Genomic DNA, 16,981 nt, shown 5'->3' with positions numbered 1-16,981 from the left:
ATAGCAAGTTCCAAACCAGCCAGGGCTACATAGCGAGACCCTGTCTCAAAAAAAAAAAAAAAAAACAACAACCTCAATACTTTCATTTTTGTAGTTATATATTGTAGGATCTGCCTGATTTCCTGTGTGAGTGTGTGTGTGTGTGTAGGCAGACAGACAGAATGAATGAATGAACATGAATATGTACGTGTGTACTATAACATGGATGGGCCTGGAAAACTTCTAAATGAAGGAAGCCAGGGTCAAAGGCTATATATTGTATGATCACCTTCACAGGACATATCTAGGCTAGGCAAATCCACAGACAGAGGCTGTGCGTGCCCGGGGGTGGGAAGAATGGGGGGAGGAGGGGCTGCCGGTGAGGACCGTGTATGGGAACACTCTGAGGCTGAGTAGTGGTTGCGGTTGCCGGTGTTATGACTGTACTAAAAACCACTGCATTGTGCTCCTTCTAGAGCGTGAACTTTACAGGATGTGAATTATGTCTCAATCGTAAAGCTTGTGAGGAACTGAGAGTGGCTATTATTGAAAGACCCCAGCCTCACACTAAGTTAAATATAGCTAATGCCATTTTGTGAGACACCACTGTTTTGTAAAACTCTGAAGGCCAGATGAGAAACTGGAAAATTACTGAGAAATCCTAGCTGTGTCACCCACTTGGGATATCTGTGGTCAGGCTGCCCCAGTCATACTAAAAACAGTTTGTGTTATTCACTCTCATAGATATCTGTGAGACTGTTTCAGCTAAGATAGGGAAAAACAAAATAACAGGTGGCGGGCCACGTCAAGGGGTCATCCTACCCCCCCTTGACCACCCAGTTCCTGAAATCTTGGTGCCCCTGCCAAACTTTGACGCAAATTGTGGTCTCGTGTAAACGTACCAATCAGCCCCCTGTAACCATGCCCTCTCGTTTCTGTACCAGTGCCTCTGCCTCTAAAACCCTATAAAAACCCCAGCTTTCTACCTAGGGGGCGCGGAAGTCTTCCGAATGACTTTTCGCCCCGAGTACTCGTGAATCAAAATAAAAGCCTCTTGCTGTTTGCATCCGAATGGACTCGTTGATCCTTGGGAGGGGGTCTCTCTGACGGAAGATACCCTCCGGGGATCTTTCATTATAGAATACGCAAATAGATGGATGGACGGGAATTGGAGCAGAGTAGGCCCAAGAACGTACGGAAGCCTAACAGAGATCTTTCAACTCAGTGGGAAATGACTTAATAGCCTGAGCCAGTGTGACTCCACCTCCCTGTGCGCCCAGGGGCACATCACAGAATAAAGCAGCTGGCCAGAGTGGGTGACCCGTGCCTCTACTCCTAGCTACTCAGGGAGCTGGGACCAACGTGGGCACCACAGTGAGACCCTGCCTCCAAACCAGTCAATCAGTGGAAGTATTAGCGATGGAGTCGCTGTGGCCCTGCTCTGTGTGTAACAGCTGCGACAGCTGGGGAACAGGTGGGCTGAACTCCCCAGTTTGCTCCATTCTTCCCTCGGGGGCTTGGGGACTGATCTGAGGCCAGGATGCCAGTTAGTGACCCCAAGGAGGCTCATCCACAGTGAGACATGGGCTCCCACCCAGGAGGCTGCAAGGAACAGTATGGCCTAGGGCAGCCCCGGGGTCAGGTGAGGCCAGTCTCGTGTGGCACCTGGTTTCGAGCGTGAAGCCAGTGCTGGGGGCTCAGGGCCCATTGTCCCTTTAGCAGGGCCACCCCTCTTCCCACCCACCTCTCTGTCCCCTTCGAGATGGCAGACATCAGAAAGGCCAGGGCTGGCCCACCTGCGCCTGCCTCAGGCTCCCTGAAGCCCAGGGGCTAGTGTGTGCCCTCTTGAGGGAGGGTAGGGCCCATCCCTGGAGTGCTCTGCCACCTCCTCCCCCTACCCTGGTCCCCCTAAGCTGGGCATCTCTTCCTGGGTGATAAACCAGCTGCCTTCAAAGATCTGCCCTGGAAAGCACTTCAGGGTCTTGGATTTGTTTCATTTGGGTAATTTCAAGAAAAAAATTAGGGTTTGATACCACTTCACCAGCTACTAGTGTTTAAGCAGAGTTTTCAAGATCCTGAACTGAAGTCGGAGGACTCTGCCGACCTGTGGAAGCAAGCAATGGGGTTCCATTTGGGGTGGGTGGTCGGGCTCAGCTGCTCTGCAGAGGTTTGCCAGGGTGGCCCTCACTGAGTTACCCTCCTGCTGACCTAGCCTCCCCAACAGGCCAGCACCTCCTACAGAAGCTGAGCCTCTGGGGCTGCACTGGACTGGACCAAAGCACCCCGTGATTCATGGTCATTATCTCATTTGGAGCTCAGGGCAGCTGCAGATGGGGAAATTGACTCCTCATGATGGATGAGGAGGGAAAGCCTCACAAGGCCACGCAGGCTGCCGTAGGCTGCCGGCTGCTCTGAGGGCCATGGACCCAGGCGCTTCCCCATGAGCGTAGCCCATAGTGAACACATGTGGGGGCTTTGCCTTGTCTGATGGTTCAGAGGATTTTTCAAGTCAGAGAGTTGCTGTCAAGCTGCTGAAGGGAGCTGGGGGGGGTGTCCTGTGGCAAAGGAGGGGTGGGTGGAGCTACTCTGCCTGTCTGTACCCTTAGCCACTCCCTCTGCCTGCTGGGCAGCTTGCATCAGGCTGAGTCTGCATGTCCTGAGCTTCTGCAGCTGCTTCTACCCCGTCCACACTCTTAGGACCCACACCCGCCATCAGGAAGGAAGCAACTGGTCCCTCACTTCCGCCCAGAGCATCTTTTTAGCATCCAGCCACCGTCAGACATAATGGATGGCCTAGTCAGTGTCTTCCAATTAATTACCATCCATCCACAGTAGTGAGGATTTTGTATCTGACAGGATAGGGAGTTCCTTGTCAGTAAGGTCATTCACGTGGAGGCTGGGCCTTACAGTGGGGCATCTTCCGAGTCAGAGCCTGGGGGAAGCTAACTGTGGGCGACAGGTGTGGTTTCGTTATGCCCCATGTTTGTACCCCATTCTTGGGGTAGGAGGTGACTGTGGCCTGAGGCTGGGAAAGCCACACGGCCTGTGCAGACATTGAACCGGAGACCCCTGTCTCGTTACCTCGGAGCAGCAGCCGACTGAGCTAATAAGCAGGTTCTGTAGCCACTGGTTTCCCGTCGCATATGCTGCTTCCTGACTTCTTAACGCAGCAAGCTATTTATACCGGCCGATCCATTCATTCTTAATGAGCCTCGGTTGTGGATTGTAAAATGTTTTATTTTCAGACAGGATTGCTCACTGCCCAGAGCCAGCTGTTGCTATGCCTCCTTCCTTCTCTTCTCTGTTCTTGAGAAATTAGCATTTTGGAAGCTCCATAAGACTCAAACCTCGTCTCAAGCTCGAACACACACATGGACAAGCGCACACACACATGCACACACGTACACACTTCCTCTGTTGACTCTGAACTGTGCATTTTTGCCATATTAGCTGGCCCCGATACCTGAGCCCCCCACAGCATTCAGAGTATCTAGGAGGGTATGCTGGGTGCTGGAGCTCCGGCTGGCTATCAGATAAAAGCAGAGCAGGAGGGTGTCCGTGTTAGGGGTTAGGGTGCCCCTGTCCTTGGGGGCTGAGACTCTGCCTGCATTATAGGTCACAGCCTAGTGAAGCAGGTGACCCTGGCTGGCTGGCTGGCTGCTTAAAATTCACTGTCAATTTTTTTTAACTGGAGAGAATTCTGACTTAAAAAAAATGGAGTTCTGGCTTCTCTTTTAAAAATCAGAAGGTCTGCCAATCCCGCCCTCTCAGACACAGTGATAGCTTCCCCTCCCACTGATGGAGCACTCGGTGTGTGCCACGGTCCTCAGCCTTCTGTGTTGTCTCTGACCGTCTTTCAGGGTTGCTGAACATGATCACTGGGGTGCAGCTCAACGGCTGAATGCTTACCTCGCATGCACCAGGCCCTGGCTTCCATGCCACCCCACAAAAGAAAAGAAAAATAGACCCTTCTCCTGGGGTCCATGTCTCTGGGCAAAGAAAGGAAGTAGAGGCACAACTAGGAGAGGCCCTTGTTGCAAGAGAAATGTGCAGACTTCCTGGGCCTCTCGCGCCGGCCTCCTAGCTCGCTGAGGTGGAAGGCAGGAGCCTGGCTGCGTCACATGCGTGAGTGCCCACACCGAATTCTGACACATGGCCTTTGCCCATAGTGGCTCTGTGCCTGCTGCAGAGGAGACCGCAGAGCCACCTCCCTGGCCTCCCAGCAGCCTGAAGACACAGCTCCTGGGGCCTGTGCGCTCCTGGGAAAGAAAGCCTCAGTTGTACAATGCTGCTTTCCCATGAGGATGATGGGAGAGGGGCTGGAACAGTGTCTCTTCTCTCCCAGTCTTCTTGGGGTTCAAGGATCCTTCCAAGAGATCCTGACAGCCTAACAGAGGAATTTGAGCAGACAGTAGAGCGATGTGGGGATTGTTCTGGGAGGCCACTACACAGCCAAGAGCAGTCTCTTCCTGTCATTCCACACTATTGCCCCGCCCCGTCTCTATCTCTGTCCCTGTCTCTCTCCCTGTCCATACAGCCTCCAAAGCCTGTCAGATTGCCCAGCGCCACCTTGCACTGTGTTAAGAGCTGGCTGGCAGGTCCCACTACCAGTATCACCTTCTGTCCTTCTTTGCCATGCCCCATCTTTGTTAATTTTTTTCCTTGTAGGGACTTCATGCCCCTAGGGTACTGCAGAAGGTACCTGGGATTTTTTTTTTTTTTTTTTAATGAAGATAGTAGAAGCTACCAACCATACATACAAGGACCCAGAGACTAAGAACCAATTAGAAAGAGGATGGAGAGCCGGTGTGAGCTCTCTGACAAGGCACTCTTGGTCCCACAAGGCACCCCCAAGTTGCTGAGTCTGGTCTTCATAGTATGGTGCTGCCACTTGGCTTAGGAAAATACGTGAAAGAAAGTCATAGTTTGTCTCAGCTGGGGGAGGACTTGGGCCTCGGAGGCTCAGGAAGAGGCATTGCTGGGAGGTTCTGAGGTCCCAAGCCTGCTATGGCCTCACCAGAGGCAACCCCTGGCTCTGACCAGTTGCCCATCTTCCCTGTGGCTGCCTTTCTGCCAGGCCCAGCAAAGGGCTTAGGACCATTAGGCTTTGCCCTGTGCAGACAGGAGGGGCAGGGGTCAGCTGTGGAATTCAGCGGCTCCAGTTGCAGCTGCTATGGGGTCAGGGTTCGCTTATGGTGTGGATCTGAGAGGGAGTCTGTCCATCTGGAATGTCATGAGCTGATTCCCCACTCTTTCCAGGGGCACCACAGAGAAGAGGGCCCACAAGGGAAGAGGCAGCCTGTCCTGCCCTCGTTGCCCCTGGAATGGAGCACAGCCCTTTCCCGATTACAAAAGGGGACGAGGGATACCGAGTCCTAATAGCCTGTGGAGTAGTCTCGGCGTAGAGGGGGAGGAAAATGCCTGTGGTGGTCTAGAAACTGCACCTCCTACAGTGGCCATGGCTGTGGCCCTGCTTTAAAAGGAAAGCCCATGCAAATGGCCTCATCTTGCCTTTTAGCCCTCAGTTACAGCGCTCTCAAACAGGAGCCCTAAGCAGGGAAGAGTCCGCACTCTGGGCCTCCTGCTTCCCACAGCAGCCCCCTGCCTGTCCCAGTGTCTGCGGCTGGCTTAGAAATTGATTTCCTAGAGCAGAAGGCCTCATTAGCCACACCACGAAGGTTAGGGGCATGGCTGTCGCCTCTAATTTGCCCAAACCCAGTGACAGACTCAGCAGATTAGCCAATTCCAGATGCAAGGTGAGGTCTTGAGGTGCTTTGCCCTTGTGGAAGCTGTGTCTGGCAAGCGCAGCCCCGGGGCACAGAGCTTCCCCTGGGGCCAGCTGGGCTGAGCTCTGTGCACACAGGGCAGCGTAGCCATCTGCACCCCCCACCTGCCTGGCTGGCTAAGCCTACAACTTAATTCCGCACACTCTAGACTGAATGGCCTTTGGGAAACGTGAGTGAAGTGAGTGGGTCTGGGCCCTCCCACCCCGCCTGGGGCGACAGTGCTGACTTGCTGTCCACGGCCCCCCTCCTGCATTGCCTGTCCATGCCAGGGCAAGGCTGGCATGCAGACGGCCCCCAGCTGACCCCCCTCCTCTCAGGAGCATGGCAGAGAAGCGAGCCCACAAGAGAACTGATTGCCCCTGGAGTGGCCATGAGAATCAGGCAGGGCAGGCAGCGCATCCTCTTGACAGCCTCTGAACACAGACACCCTGGGTCTGCGGCTCCTCTAGGAGAAACTATGGCAGAGAAACATGGAGGGAGAGATATTCTAGACAGAAACAGAGGCCCAAGGGAGCTCCCAACATGGAGACGAGAAGAAGGAGAGAGAGAGACGACACACAAAGACAAGGGCCAGAGGCTTTAAAAGGTGCACCCCTGTGATCCCAGCTCTTAGGAAACTGAGGCAGGAAGATTTTGAAAAGCCTGGGTTCCATCCCAATGCAGATTTCTTAGTCCTTATTATATTTATTGGAGGTCGGGTCAGAACAACTTGCAGGAGTGGGTCCTCTTCTTCCATTGTGTATTACCTGAGGCTCAAAGGCAGACTATTAGGTCAGTGACAAATGCCTTTAAGCCACTGAGCCATCCTACCAGCCCCAATAAGAAAGACCATTTTCAAAACAAAACATCCACGAAAAAGGCACAAGTTCAAGTCAGGAGGAAACAACAGCCCAGGCCACCTGCCAGCCAAGGAGGCAGCAGAGATGTGGTTCCTGGGTTTGTGTTTGCCAGAAACCAGTCACTAGCGCCCCAACAGTACAGAACATACCCAAACCAGTTCATCTCCTTGTCCTCAGAGCCCTCAGACAGAGCGCTCCCTGATTCCCCAACAAGCCCATTGCCTAGCTTGGCTTTTCCTAGATTCTGTCTGGAGTGCCTGACACACCCCAGGATGAGTTTTGTATCTGCATAGAAACTTTGTAAATCCCTCCTCTTCCACGAAGCCTTCTCTGACTTCTCTCCCAGAACACTGTCTCTCCCACACAGTCATACCCTACCCTGTTCTGTATATCACATTCTCTCTTTCTCTCTCAGAGAGCAGTCCTTGACAACCATCCTTCTCCTATCCAGAGCTCCTCATTCCAAGCCAGGGACTGCAGAGTTTCCACCCCGGCGACCCCATCTCTCTTCATCTGTGGATTCGTCATCATTAGCTGGTGCCTCCTATCTGTCTGTGAGCCCGAAGGAGAAAGAGAATTAAAATAGATGTGAATGGCTAAGCCTGCACTGGGACCCCTCCTAGCCCTAGATCTGCCTTACCATCAGCCCTGTGCTTCCCTGGTGCGTGCCTCTTCCTGTCTGGGCTTATCCTTGGAACATCTAGGGGTAACCTTGAAGGGGTGCCAGGGAAGGAAGGCACCCCAGCATCTCACCTCGTTCTCCATGGGGGCCTGTGGCTGTCCCTGGCTACACAATAGGTCAGGTTGGAAGCATACATGACTCCTGGTTCCCGGGAAGGAAGGATAGGCAGACACCAAGACTTTTCCTGGCTGCCGGTGGGCCACTCCTGGGAGGACAGGTTCCTCAGCCTGGGGCCATCTTCCTTCCTGGCTGGAGCCCTGGGGACAAACTAGAGGAAGAGCCCACTGCTCCCCCCACCCCAAGAGCAGCATGCCACCAGAACAGGGACCGCCCCGCCCCCATGTACACCTATTCCCGAGTGTACAGCCACCCTGGCAAGGCCAACTGCAGCTGTGCTATGCCAGCCTGGTGGCCCAGCAGGGCTCACTGGGGGGTTCCTATGCCCTCCCCAAGGCCTGATTATCCTTCCTTTACGTTAAAAATATTTTTTGTTGTTTTTAGTATGCAAAAATTTCCACCATCTGCTGCTTCTTGGCAGGATGTTGGAAATATCTCCCTATTTCCCTAACTCTCACAGCTTCTGGAGGCTTTGGACTCCTCGGAACAGAGCAGCAAGGTCTCCAAAGCCCACAGCCTGCTGCCATCTTTGCTCTGGGCAGGTGGACGTGGGGTGGCCCAGGATGGGGAAGATGGTTTTCCCAACCTTTTAATCAGGGCAGGACATCAGCAACTTGTCCACTATTGGGCCGGCCTCACACTGGGTCTAAGACTTAGCTCCAGGGAGCTGCTGCGCAGTCTCTCAGTTTTTGCCAGGAATCTTGAAGAGGTACCTGGGGTCACTGGAGAGAGATGATGGCTGAGCAGAGCCTGGAGACAGATCCCTGTCCCCTGAGCTATCCCAGCTAGGTATCTCGACAGGATGGCAGCTGCCACATGTGTCCTGTGAGGCAACCAAGGGAGATTTTCCAAAAAGCGAGAGTTCCCCCTCACACCCCGCCCCACCTCATGTACCAAAACTCAAGAGTTTCCATGGTGACAGGCAAATTGCAGATCCATCCAAGACTGAGCTAGAGGGGAAAAAAATAATAAAACTGCCCATCCCCAGAGAAGCAGGCCTGGCTAGCTCTAAGCTGCCCTATCCACTGGTGAGGATGAGGGCCCAGCATGATGGGAAAATCTCCAGCAAGTGGACTGGGAAAGCAGGTGGCCGTGAAGGAACCAAAAGGGAGGCTCCCCTTCCTACCTTGTAGTGGAGCCATGTGAGTGTGGGCAAGGGTACCTCTTCTCCCACAGGCTCTCAGGGCAGGGCTTTCCAGGGTTTTCCTACCTCCTGTAGGAGCATGGGCAGAATACAAGCACGCACATGTACACACACCACCGACTATCCTAGATGTGGCCCTCAGACACTCCTAGAATGGTGTGGAAGATAGAAGGGCTGAGGCCAATGATGTCTGAGCCTGACAGCTTCATGTAGACCCAGAGGGAAAGCAGCATGGGTGCCCCGGTAGCAAATTACCCCAGGTTTAGGGCTTTCAGGGACAGGAGAAAGAAAAGGCTGCTTCCCTGACCACTGGAGAAGCTGTGGCTACGGGGGTGAAGTGCTTGTGGGGCCCGGGTAATGTGCAGCATCCTCCCCGTGTCTTTCCCCAGTGAGCGTAAGTGACCACCCACTGGCCAGCACTGCCGTCTTTTGTTTTGTGAGAGCAGATTGAAAATGGGATTTGAGTCTTGAGCACAAAGATATGATGATGGCTGTGGCCTCACTTAAAACCCTTAGGCATGGGGCTGGGAAGATGGCTCAGACAGCAAAGTGTTTGCTGCACAAGCCTGAGGGGCCGAGTTCTCCGGGCACCGTGTGAGAAGCTGACGCTGTGGAGCACACTTGCAAACCTGGCCCTGGGAAGGTGGAGACCGGCTGGGGCTTGCTGGCCCGGGAGTCTTGCTGAATTGATAAGCCGATGAGTCTCAAAAGAGATGAGAGATGAAGACACCCAATACCAACCACGTGCTTCTGTGTATGTGTGTGCATGCTTGATGTCCAAGCCTGGCCCAGCTTAAAACCCTGGGTGAGACCAGACAAAGGCCAGTGTGTCTGAAAGAAATGAGTAGTTGGTGGCTGGTCCCTGCTCTATGATCCCATTGTGAAATCAGTTGTCACCGGAGCCTGTTACCCCTTTTCCATGGCTCCCTTTGGCTTCTGCCACAGGGGGCAAAGAACAAGTCAGATGAGAGTAACTAGGGGAGCCTCCAGGATTTGTGCTGTTCCTGTGATTTCCTTTAACCCTTGTACAGCGCAGGCGCCCTCCCCAGTCAAGGACTGCGCTGCTTTGAAGAGACTCTAGCAGCTTGAGCCTGCTCCCCATCCCCCTCTTGAAGCACGTACACTAGATGACAGAGTGCAAAGGATGAGAGCATAACCAACTCCTGGGACAGCCAACCCCGCCGGCCCCGCCCTCGGCACTAAGCTGCATCTCAGAGCCGTGCGCCAAGCCTCGTCCCCAAATCAGCCAGAGGAGGATGGAATAGCCCAGGTCAGAAAGCACTGGCAGATTATGCGCGAATGTCTCTGCCAGAGAGATGGAGAGTCCAAGGTGGAGGTTGGTCGCCAACTCCTCACAGGGACTGTCCTACCCCCATTAGCATTAGCTAACTGCTGTCCTGTGTTCCTTTACTTCTCCAAAGTGGGGGGGGGGGGGCATGGGAAGGTACTTGCTCCAAGCAGCCCTACTTCCTCCCCACCAACTCCCACTTCCTGGGGACCCACGGGGTTAGTGTTTCGTCAGCCTGGCAATGAGTCAAAGCAACATAAGTGTTTGTAGAACTGATACCTGTGGGGTCCAGTCTCTGTGGATTGTGTTCAGTCTAGACCTGACAAGGAGCTAAAAAATGTCAGGTTCTTACCTACAGTTCTCATGAGCCAGGAAGGGCACGTGAACCCACCCCCATCCCTCTTTATCCCCTTCTTGGTTCTGTGTTATAGGGGACCAAATCAGAAGTCTTAGCAGTGGGCATTTGAGAGAGAGCGAGAGAGAAAAGGGTAGGGACTGAAGCAGGGGAAGAGAAGCCAGGGACAGTCACATTTCATGACTCAGTGACGGGACATCACACCAGCCTTCTCTTGGGGGCGGGAGGTGGACTCCCGGCCGTGCCGAGGGAGAACAACAGAAGCTTCCACCGGAGGAGACTGTCACAGTCATCCTCATGAGATGCAGGAAGGTCTTGGGTGAAGGAAGGAAGTACACTGAGGATGGTGAGGAGACAACTTCAGCATCTACCGAAGGGGCTGGCGAGGTAACTCAGTTGCTGGGTGCCTGCCTGACACACACCAAGACATGGGTATGGGCCCCAGTCGTAACGCTAGGCATGGTGCGGGCTGGAGAGATGGCTCATGTTAAGTGCTCTTGGTGGTCACAACCTCCTCTAACTCCAGCCTCGGGGAGATGCCAGCCTCTGACTTGCATTCACACGCATATACCTGCGCTAATGTGTGTGCTCGGTCATTCATACACACAGGCACACACCAAGAAATAAAAATAAATCTTCAAACAAAAATCTAGGCATGGTACATACTCAAATTCCCAGCGTGCAAGTGGAGGAGGCAGGTGAATCAAAAATTCAAAGCCATCCTTGGCCACATAGCAATTCAAGGCCATCCTGTCAAAAAAAAAAAAAAAAAAAAACAAAAATCCATTTTGGTGGTAAAACTGGCAGGACATGAAGACCAAAGCAAGGCCAGCACTGTGCGATTATCAGACCTTCATGAAGCACCTCCTGTGGCCGGTTGCTTGGCTTTGAGCCGCCAAGAGCCGAAACCTTTATAAGGGTGAGGTGTTCCACCAGCTTCAACTGTGGCTACCCATTTGTGTGACCTGAGTCCCTCAGCCGGAAGGCAGCATAACTGAGACACAAAGACATTTCGAAAGGTTCTGGATCTGGGTGGAAGGCCCACTTCCCCTCGTGTTTTCACAGTGACCTTCCCCTCATGGACCAGCCCTTCCTCTGGTGTGGCTCACTGCAATCTCAGGAGACTGAGCACAGCTCCAGAAAGAGTTCAGAGGCGCAGGGGGACCCTCATAGACATGGGGGGGGGCTCTGACCTCACCTCCTCACAGCTGCAGAGTTGGGAAGAGCCCAGTGAAGAGCTCAGCCCACCCCCTCCCTAACCCACACTCTGCACTTCAAAGGGAAGCACACAGGCTGAAGCTCTGACCCTGTGACCTGCCCCGGAGTCAGTCACCCATTACCTTTGATCCCACACCTACTTATCGTCTTTATCATCACTTAGTTACAGGCTGTGGAAATTAATGAAGAGAGTCAGAAAAGAGGCCAGAGCTGTTTCATTAAAACCAAGATATAAAAGTCTTGAAGAAGCAAGTTGCCTTTTTTTTTTTTTTTTTTTTTAAATCTATTGAATTAGGCGTGGGCAGGACAACTGCAAAAAGCAGAAGGAAGATATGGAAAAATCTAGGAAGATTCTGTTCTCAGCTCAGCTTGCCAGGGTCTGTAAGCTGCAGTGAGAAGAACTTGACCCAGAGTCACAGGCCATGTACAGATTGGGCCACACGGCCTGTTCTCAGAAACACGCCCCGCTCCAGAAGGTTGGCACGTGGATGTGCGTCCCTGCTCAAAATTAAAATAGAACGTCTGAAGGATGGATATATCCTGTATTATGACACCCACGGTTGATGAACGAGCCAAATACGGTGTTGAGTGCAGAACGGAGGGTGTTCGCCGAGCCCTCACTCCTCTCCTCGTGGTTCATGACACCCCACTGTGCCTGGCTGATGAGGACCCAGGCTGGCTCCCTGCTGGCTTCCTGATGAGAGCTAAGTGTTAGAACAGCCAGCCCTCCAGGGCTGGAGCCCATCTTCACCACCATGGCACATGCCCCAGTCTCCTGCCTTAGGCCTGTGGTTGCTGCCTGAGGGTCAGATGTGCTAAGTTTCTTTACGAAACCATGGCCTGGGTGTTCAGTGTGGCCAGGCGGAGGCCTCAGAGTCCCTGTGCCTACATCAAAGGTGGTCTTCTACTCCTACCAAACAAAAGGGATCCAGCCCACAGGGAGGCCATGATGCGTGAAGATGGCTGGCGGAGGGGTGAGCCTTCCCTGACAGTGGTGTGCGCGTGGGGTACATCCTCCTTAGCTGCTGGGAAGGAGCTCCTGCTCTCTCGAACACCATCATTATTCTAGGCCCCTTTGTGGTGGCAGGTGCCCTTGCCCACTCTGTCCAAGCAGTAGAAAATAATCATGACCTCTGTTCTTGTCTGTTCCAGTGGTTTCTAGTGACAGTGACTCGGATCTCAGCTCCTCCAGCCAGGAGGAGAAACCCATGCCCACTGGGGTCAAGGGCACAAAAGGTGACAAGCCTAGAGGGGACTCAGGTAAGTGTAGAGAGCCAGCAGTTTGTTTCCAGAGCCTGAGGTGCTGGGTGGCTTTTTTGTTTCTTTGGTGGCAGGTTCCCAACTGGTATCTGGAAAGTGTTCCTAGGAACCAAAGAGGCCAGGCTCATCTATATATAAGGGATGAGGAAGAAGGGCAAGACAGATGAGAGGTGGGGCTGGCGGGGCCGGCGGGGCCGGCGGGGCCAGCAGGGCTGTGCCCTCTGCACTCTTCCTAGGAAGCACCCTGGGCAGCATTGCTCATTGTGAACCACAAGGGGGTATGGTAGTTAAGTACAGCTCCCTGAACCACTGCCCTTCTGTCGTGCAACTGCAGTGGGGTCCCAGGCTGTGCCATTGCCTCCTGACTGGCACTGCCTTCTCTTTACCACAGACGAGGTGGCTCAGGCCATCTCCAAAGTCTCTTCTCATGTTGAGCCCGTTTTGTGCCTCCTGACACTTGGGTTACCTGGGCAATGAGGTAGGAGCAGAGAGGGGAATGAAAACAGAAGGCCTTTCATCTCTTGAAGCCCAAGAATGGCCTTCTGAAAAGAGCACTAGCCTCCTTCCTCTGTGTCCTTCTGGGCCAGATCTAGGACCTTCAAAGGAACCTTCGGGGAGGCTGATCTTAGAGCGTGAAGAGTGAGCCCTGTAACATCTGCCCCAGACTAGAATGAAACGCCTTAAGGAGCTGTCCCGGAGCTGAGGCCATGACCTCAGGCCCAAGCTGACGTGGCAGGGATCCTTGCTGGGAATGAAAGTCTGGGCAAAGCCAGAAGTGGCAAATGCCTAGCACACGCACGACCACCTCTCCATCCAGTGCCATGGCAGACATTACTAGTTGATTATGGTGCTCTTCCCCACAGAGCCCTGATGTGCCTTCAGAATCTTCCTTAATAGTTTCCCAAATGGTCAGTCTGGGAGATGAGGCAAGGAAACTAGTCCTGGACTTGGCACCAGCATCCCCAGAGGCCCCATTGGGAAAATGTACAAATTGCCTGCCAACCTTGGTCTCAGGACAGGCTTCCCCCTCCCCCCTACATGATGGCTCCCACCCCTTCCCTCCACGCCAACTCTCAGCTGTGAGCAGGACTTGGAAGAAATACCACAGGCGCCCTTGGCTGGGCAGGGCCATCTTGAATAAGGAGTAGGTTTACACGCATCTCATCTGTTCTTCCTGACAGCCCTTTGGAGGCCACAGCACATGTGTGAAGGGCTGGGATAACTTACAGGAGTCAGTTTTCTCCTTCGGCCATGTGGGTCTAGGGATCAAACCCCAGGTGTCAGGCCTGCAAGCAAGCACCTTTTATTTTTTTGTTTGTTTGTTTTTGTTTCTGTTTTTAATTCATGGAGCCATTTCTCCAGCCCCCTTACGCTTTCTCGGAAGCTACAGCGCATTGCCCTCTCTGTTTCCCATCTCCCTCAAGTCTCTCCATTCCAGTTTCATCACTCACACCCAAAACCACAAATACACACATGTATGATTTAAAAGTCTTTGCTAGTAAAGGTTGCTACCCCCTCCCTCCAGCTGCGTTACCAGACATAGACTTGCCTTTTCCCACCCCTCGCTCTGTGAAGGGGGGCAAACCTAGTCATTGCCAACTTTCATGTCAGTAACCTGTTACTTAGGGAAAGAGCCCTTTCTCTTGCTCTCGTGTGTCTTGTAGAGGTCTGGCTAGAACAGGCAGACATGTGGGTGAGGACCCCCGGGCATATTTACTACCCACAAGTCCAGATAAGGTCAGCCCGGCTCCTTGCTAGGCCGAGCTCAGTACATGTTCATTCCCGTCCATGCCTGGTGCCGTTGCAGGGGGCAGCATGGAGTCACCCCGGTTGGGGCCTGCCCGCCCACCCAGCCATCTTTCGGGCAGCCAGAGCAGCCTGGCCAGCGAGAGTGGGGCAGGTGCTGCAGACCCGCCGGGAGGCACCCCACCACGGCTTGAGCCCAGGGTACCCGGTGAGTACTGCTCCCAGCAGCATCTTCATGCCCACCTCCCTTCCCTAGTGGCTGGTGACATTTTAAATTCTTCATGTTTACTGAGCTCTGTGCTAGGCAGTGGGGGACAAAGGTCGGCCAGACCCGTCTCTGCCAGACATGACCAGAGGGACTCAGAATGGTACCACCTTCTGCTCCTGGGTCACTTGTCTGTCCTCTCTTGCTCCTAACAGCTGCAGGGAGTCCTCATTGGGCCCAGCCTGAGTGGGGTCTGTTTCATCCTCCAGAAATCTACTCCATGACTAAGCAAGCCAGTGCCAGTCTGAATCCTGGGAGGGAGATTTGAGGCTCTGTGGAGCACATCACTTCCAAGGTGGATTTCCGGGATCCTTGATGGACCAATGTAATAGATATAGAAAATGCTCACCCTGCCTTGTGCTCACTAGCTCAGCATGAGAGCATTATGGCACAGGGTGGGGGAGGAAGTTCTCATTCTCAAACCAGAGCAGATACAGTATCCTTCAAAGACCAGCCCCAGCTAGGCTCGGGAATCCTTTCTGGAAGCCCGCAGGCACATCTATGAGACAGCATCTGCTGTGCCCCTCAGTCTCCCTCAAGTAGCCTGTACACCCCAACCACCCCATTCCTTGTTCCATGGTTCCCCCCAAACCACAGGTCTCTGGGAAGGATACAGCAGTAGGCAGGTCTGGAGAGTGGACCCGCCTCTCTCTCTCCAGCCTCAGGATGAATTCTAGTCCCAGCACTGACACGCTCAGCCATGTGAGCTTGGGAACACAGCCAGACATAGGCCATGAGGCCTCTGCAGTCGGCCTCACTGAAGCATCCCTCACAGGGAGCCATCTGCCCTGCCCAGTGACCAGAGTGTAGGCAGGGAGTGTCTCCTCCTGGGTCCAAGGCACCCTGAGGTCACTGTGTTGAAGACAGCCTGCATTTGGACAGACAAACTGAAGGCCGGGGGACAGAGCAGAGGCTTGTGAGCACACGGCACAGTGGAACAGCACTGGCTGCTATCTGGGTATCCTCAGCCCCAGGCTAACCCTAGACCCTCCAGATGCTCAGGCAGCCAAGGGTGCAGTATCAACTCTCAGTCCATTTCATCCAAAAGCTGGACTGTCACTGGGAAGGAAACCACATCCACTCACTATTCTGTGGTCTTTTTCTCTTATTTCCAAAGGCAAAAGACATACACGCACAACTTCCCGCTACTGACGTGGCTGGCTGGCATCCCTAGGCTGAGGCAGATTCTCCAGAAGAAGATTAAGAGCAAAGATGGACAGGGTGCCAGGCTCCTCTCTGAAGGTTCTTGAGGCCTCAAAAGCACCCTACTGGCCTTGACCAACTCAACAAACCAGTATTTGGGGACCAAGTATGCTTGCCCCCACCCAGTAGTGCCTTGCTTCCCCTGGGCAGAAAGTCTCCTATCTGCCACTTCACTCAGCACCCCCCTTTATTTATTGCCCCCCACCCGTCCCATTTATTCCCATGTTTTGATTTGCTTGGGTCTTGGGCTGGGCTGGAAGGGCCTTCCTGTATGCACTGAAGTTTTGGTGGGGCCACACGGGGCTTTCTTTGTACCAATGCTGAGAACTCTAGCCCTGAGTATGACCCTGAAGAGCTGAACACCTCCTAGCTTGAGCCTGGAGCACCCACGCCTTTCCCCTCCTTCACTGATGGAGGCCTAAGCATCGCCCTGTCTACCCCAGGCTAGCCCGGGGGCTGGGTTCAACCAGCCCTGATGATTCCCTGAAGCCCCTGTTGTTCTACAGCTTTTTGCTCCACCCAGGCTCCCAGCTCCCCTAAGACATTTAAAACACTTTTCACTCTTCAGTGGAAAACAAGGCTCCCATCCTCCCTCATGCTCACTGGCCCAGCCTGGGAGCTTCGAATTCTCAAACCAGAGAAGGCATGAAAAATACTCAAAATACAGATGCTTTGGGAAACCCTCTCCCTGGGTGAGGTGCTGTGGGTCCATGTCCTTCCTCCCTCTTAGTCTAGTTCATCCTCCCCCACCACCCTCCCTTCATCCGTGGAGGGCTTTCTCCCCAAGGCCGTTATTAGCCTTTGCCATTGCTGCTGGCAGAGGACAAACTCACCATTTCCCTGTGATATGTAATACTTCAGCATTAAAATAATAAACGTGAAAACGTTCACGGAGCCACTCTTGATCCAAAGACCACAACCGCCGCATCCAACTCGTGTTAGGATAGCAGTGGATGGATTAAAACAAGCAGTGCCGATTCACTGAAACCCTTCTACAGTCTGGGCCCTAGATCAGTGTCTCAGTGCTGCGCCTAACACTAACGCAAGCCCATTTATGCAAAAACTAATCAAAGTGGGCTCAACGGGGCTGTACAGAACT

At 53.5% G+C, this 16,981-nt stretch overlaps 1 protein-coding gene across 7 annotated transcripts in view; it reads left to right on the top strand.

The window, feature by feature from the left end:
• Window positions 1-16,772, top strand: part of Rph3al (rabphilin 3A like (without C2 domains)) — a 138,912-nt gene extending 122,140 nt beyond the window's left edge. For all 7 annotated transcript variants that reach the window (XM_055619494.1, XM_055619496.1, XM_055619495.1 and 4 more), the window contains 3 exons: window positions 12,561-12,668; window positions 14,476-14,622; window positions 15,797-16,772. In XM_055619494.1, coding sequence (XP_055475469.1) covers window positions 12,561-12,668; window positions 14,476-14,622; window positions 15,797-15,831 — 290 coding nt within the window. In that variant the 3' untranslated portion in view covers window positions 15,832-16,772. The remainder of the gene's footprint in view (window positions 1-12,560; window positions 12,669-14,475; window positions 14,623-15,796) is intronic.
• The last annotated feature ends 209 nt before the right edge of the window (window positions 16,773-16,981 follow it).

The sequence above is a fragment of the Psammomys obesus genome, unplaced genomic scaffold (genome assembly GCF_907164565.1).
Source record: "Psammomys obesus unplaced genomic scaffold, mPsaObe1.curated_primary_1811, whole genome shotgun sequence".
NCBI classification, from domain to species: Eukaryota; Metazoa; Chordata; class Mammalia; order Rodentia; family Muridae; genus Psammomys; species Psammomys obesus.
Note: the sequence above shows the minus strand (reverse complement) of the source record. Positions and strands in the feature narration are given on the sequence as shown.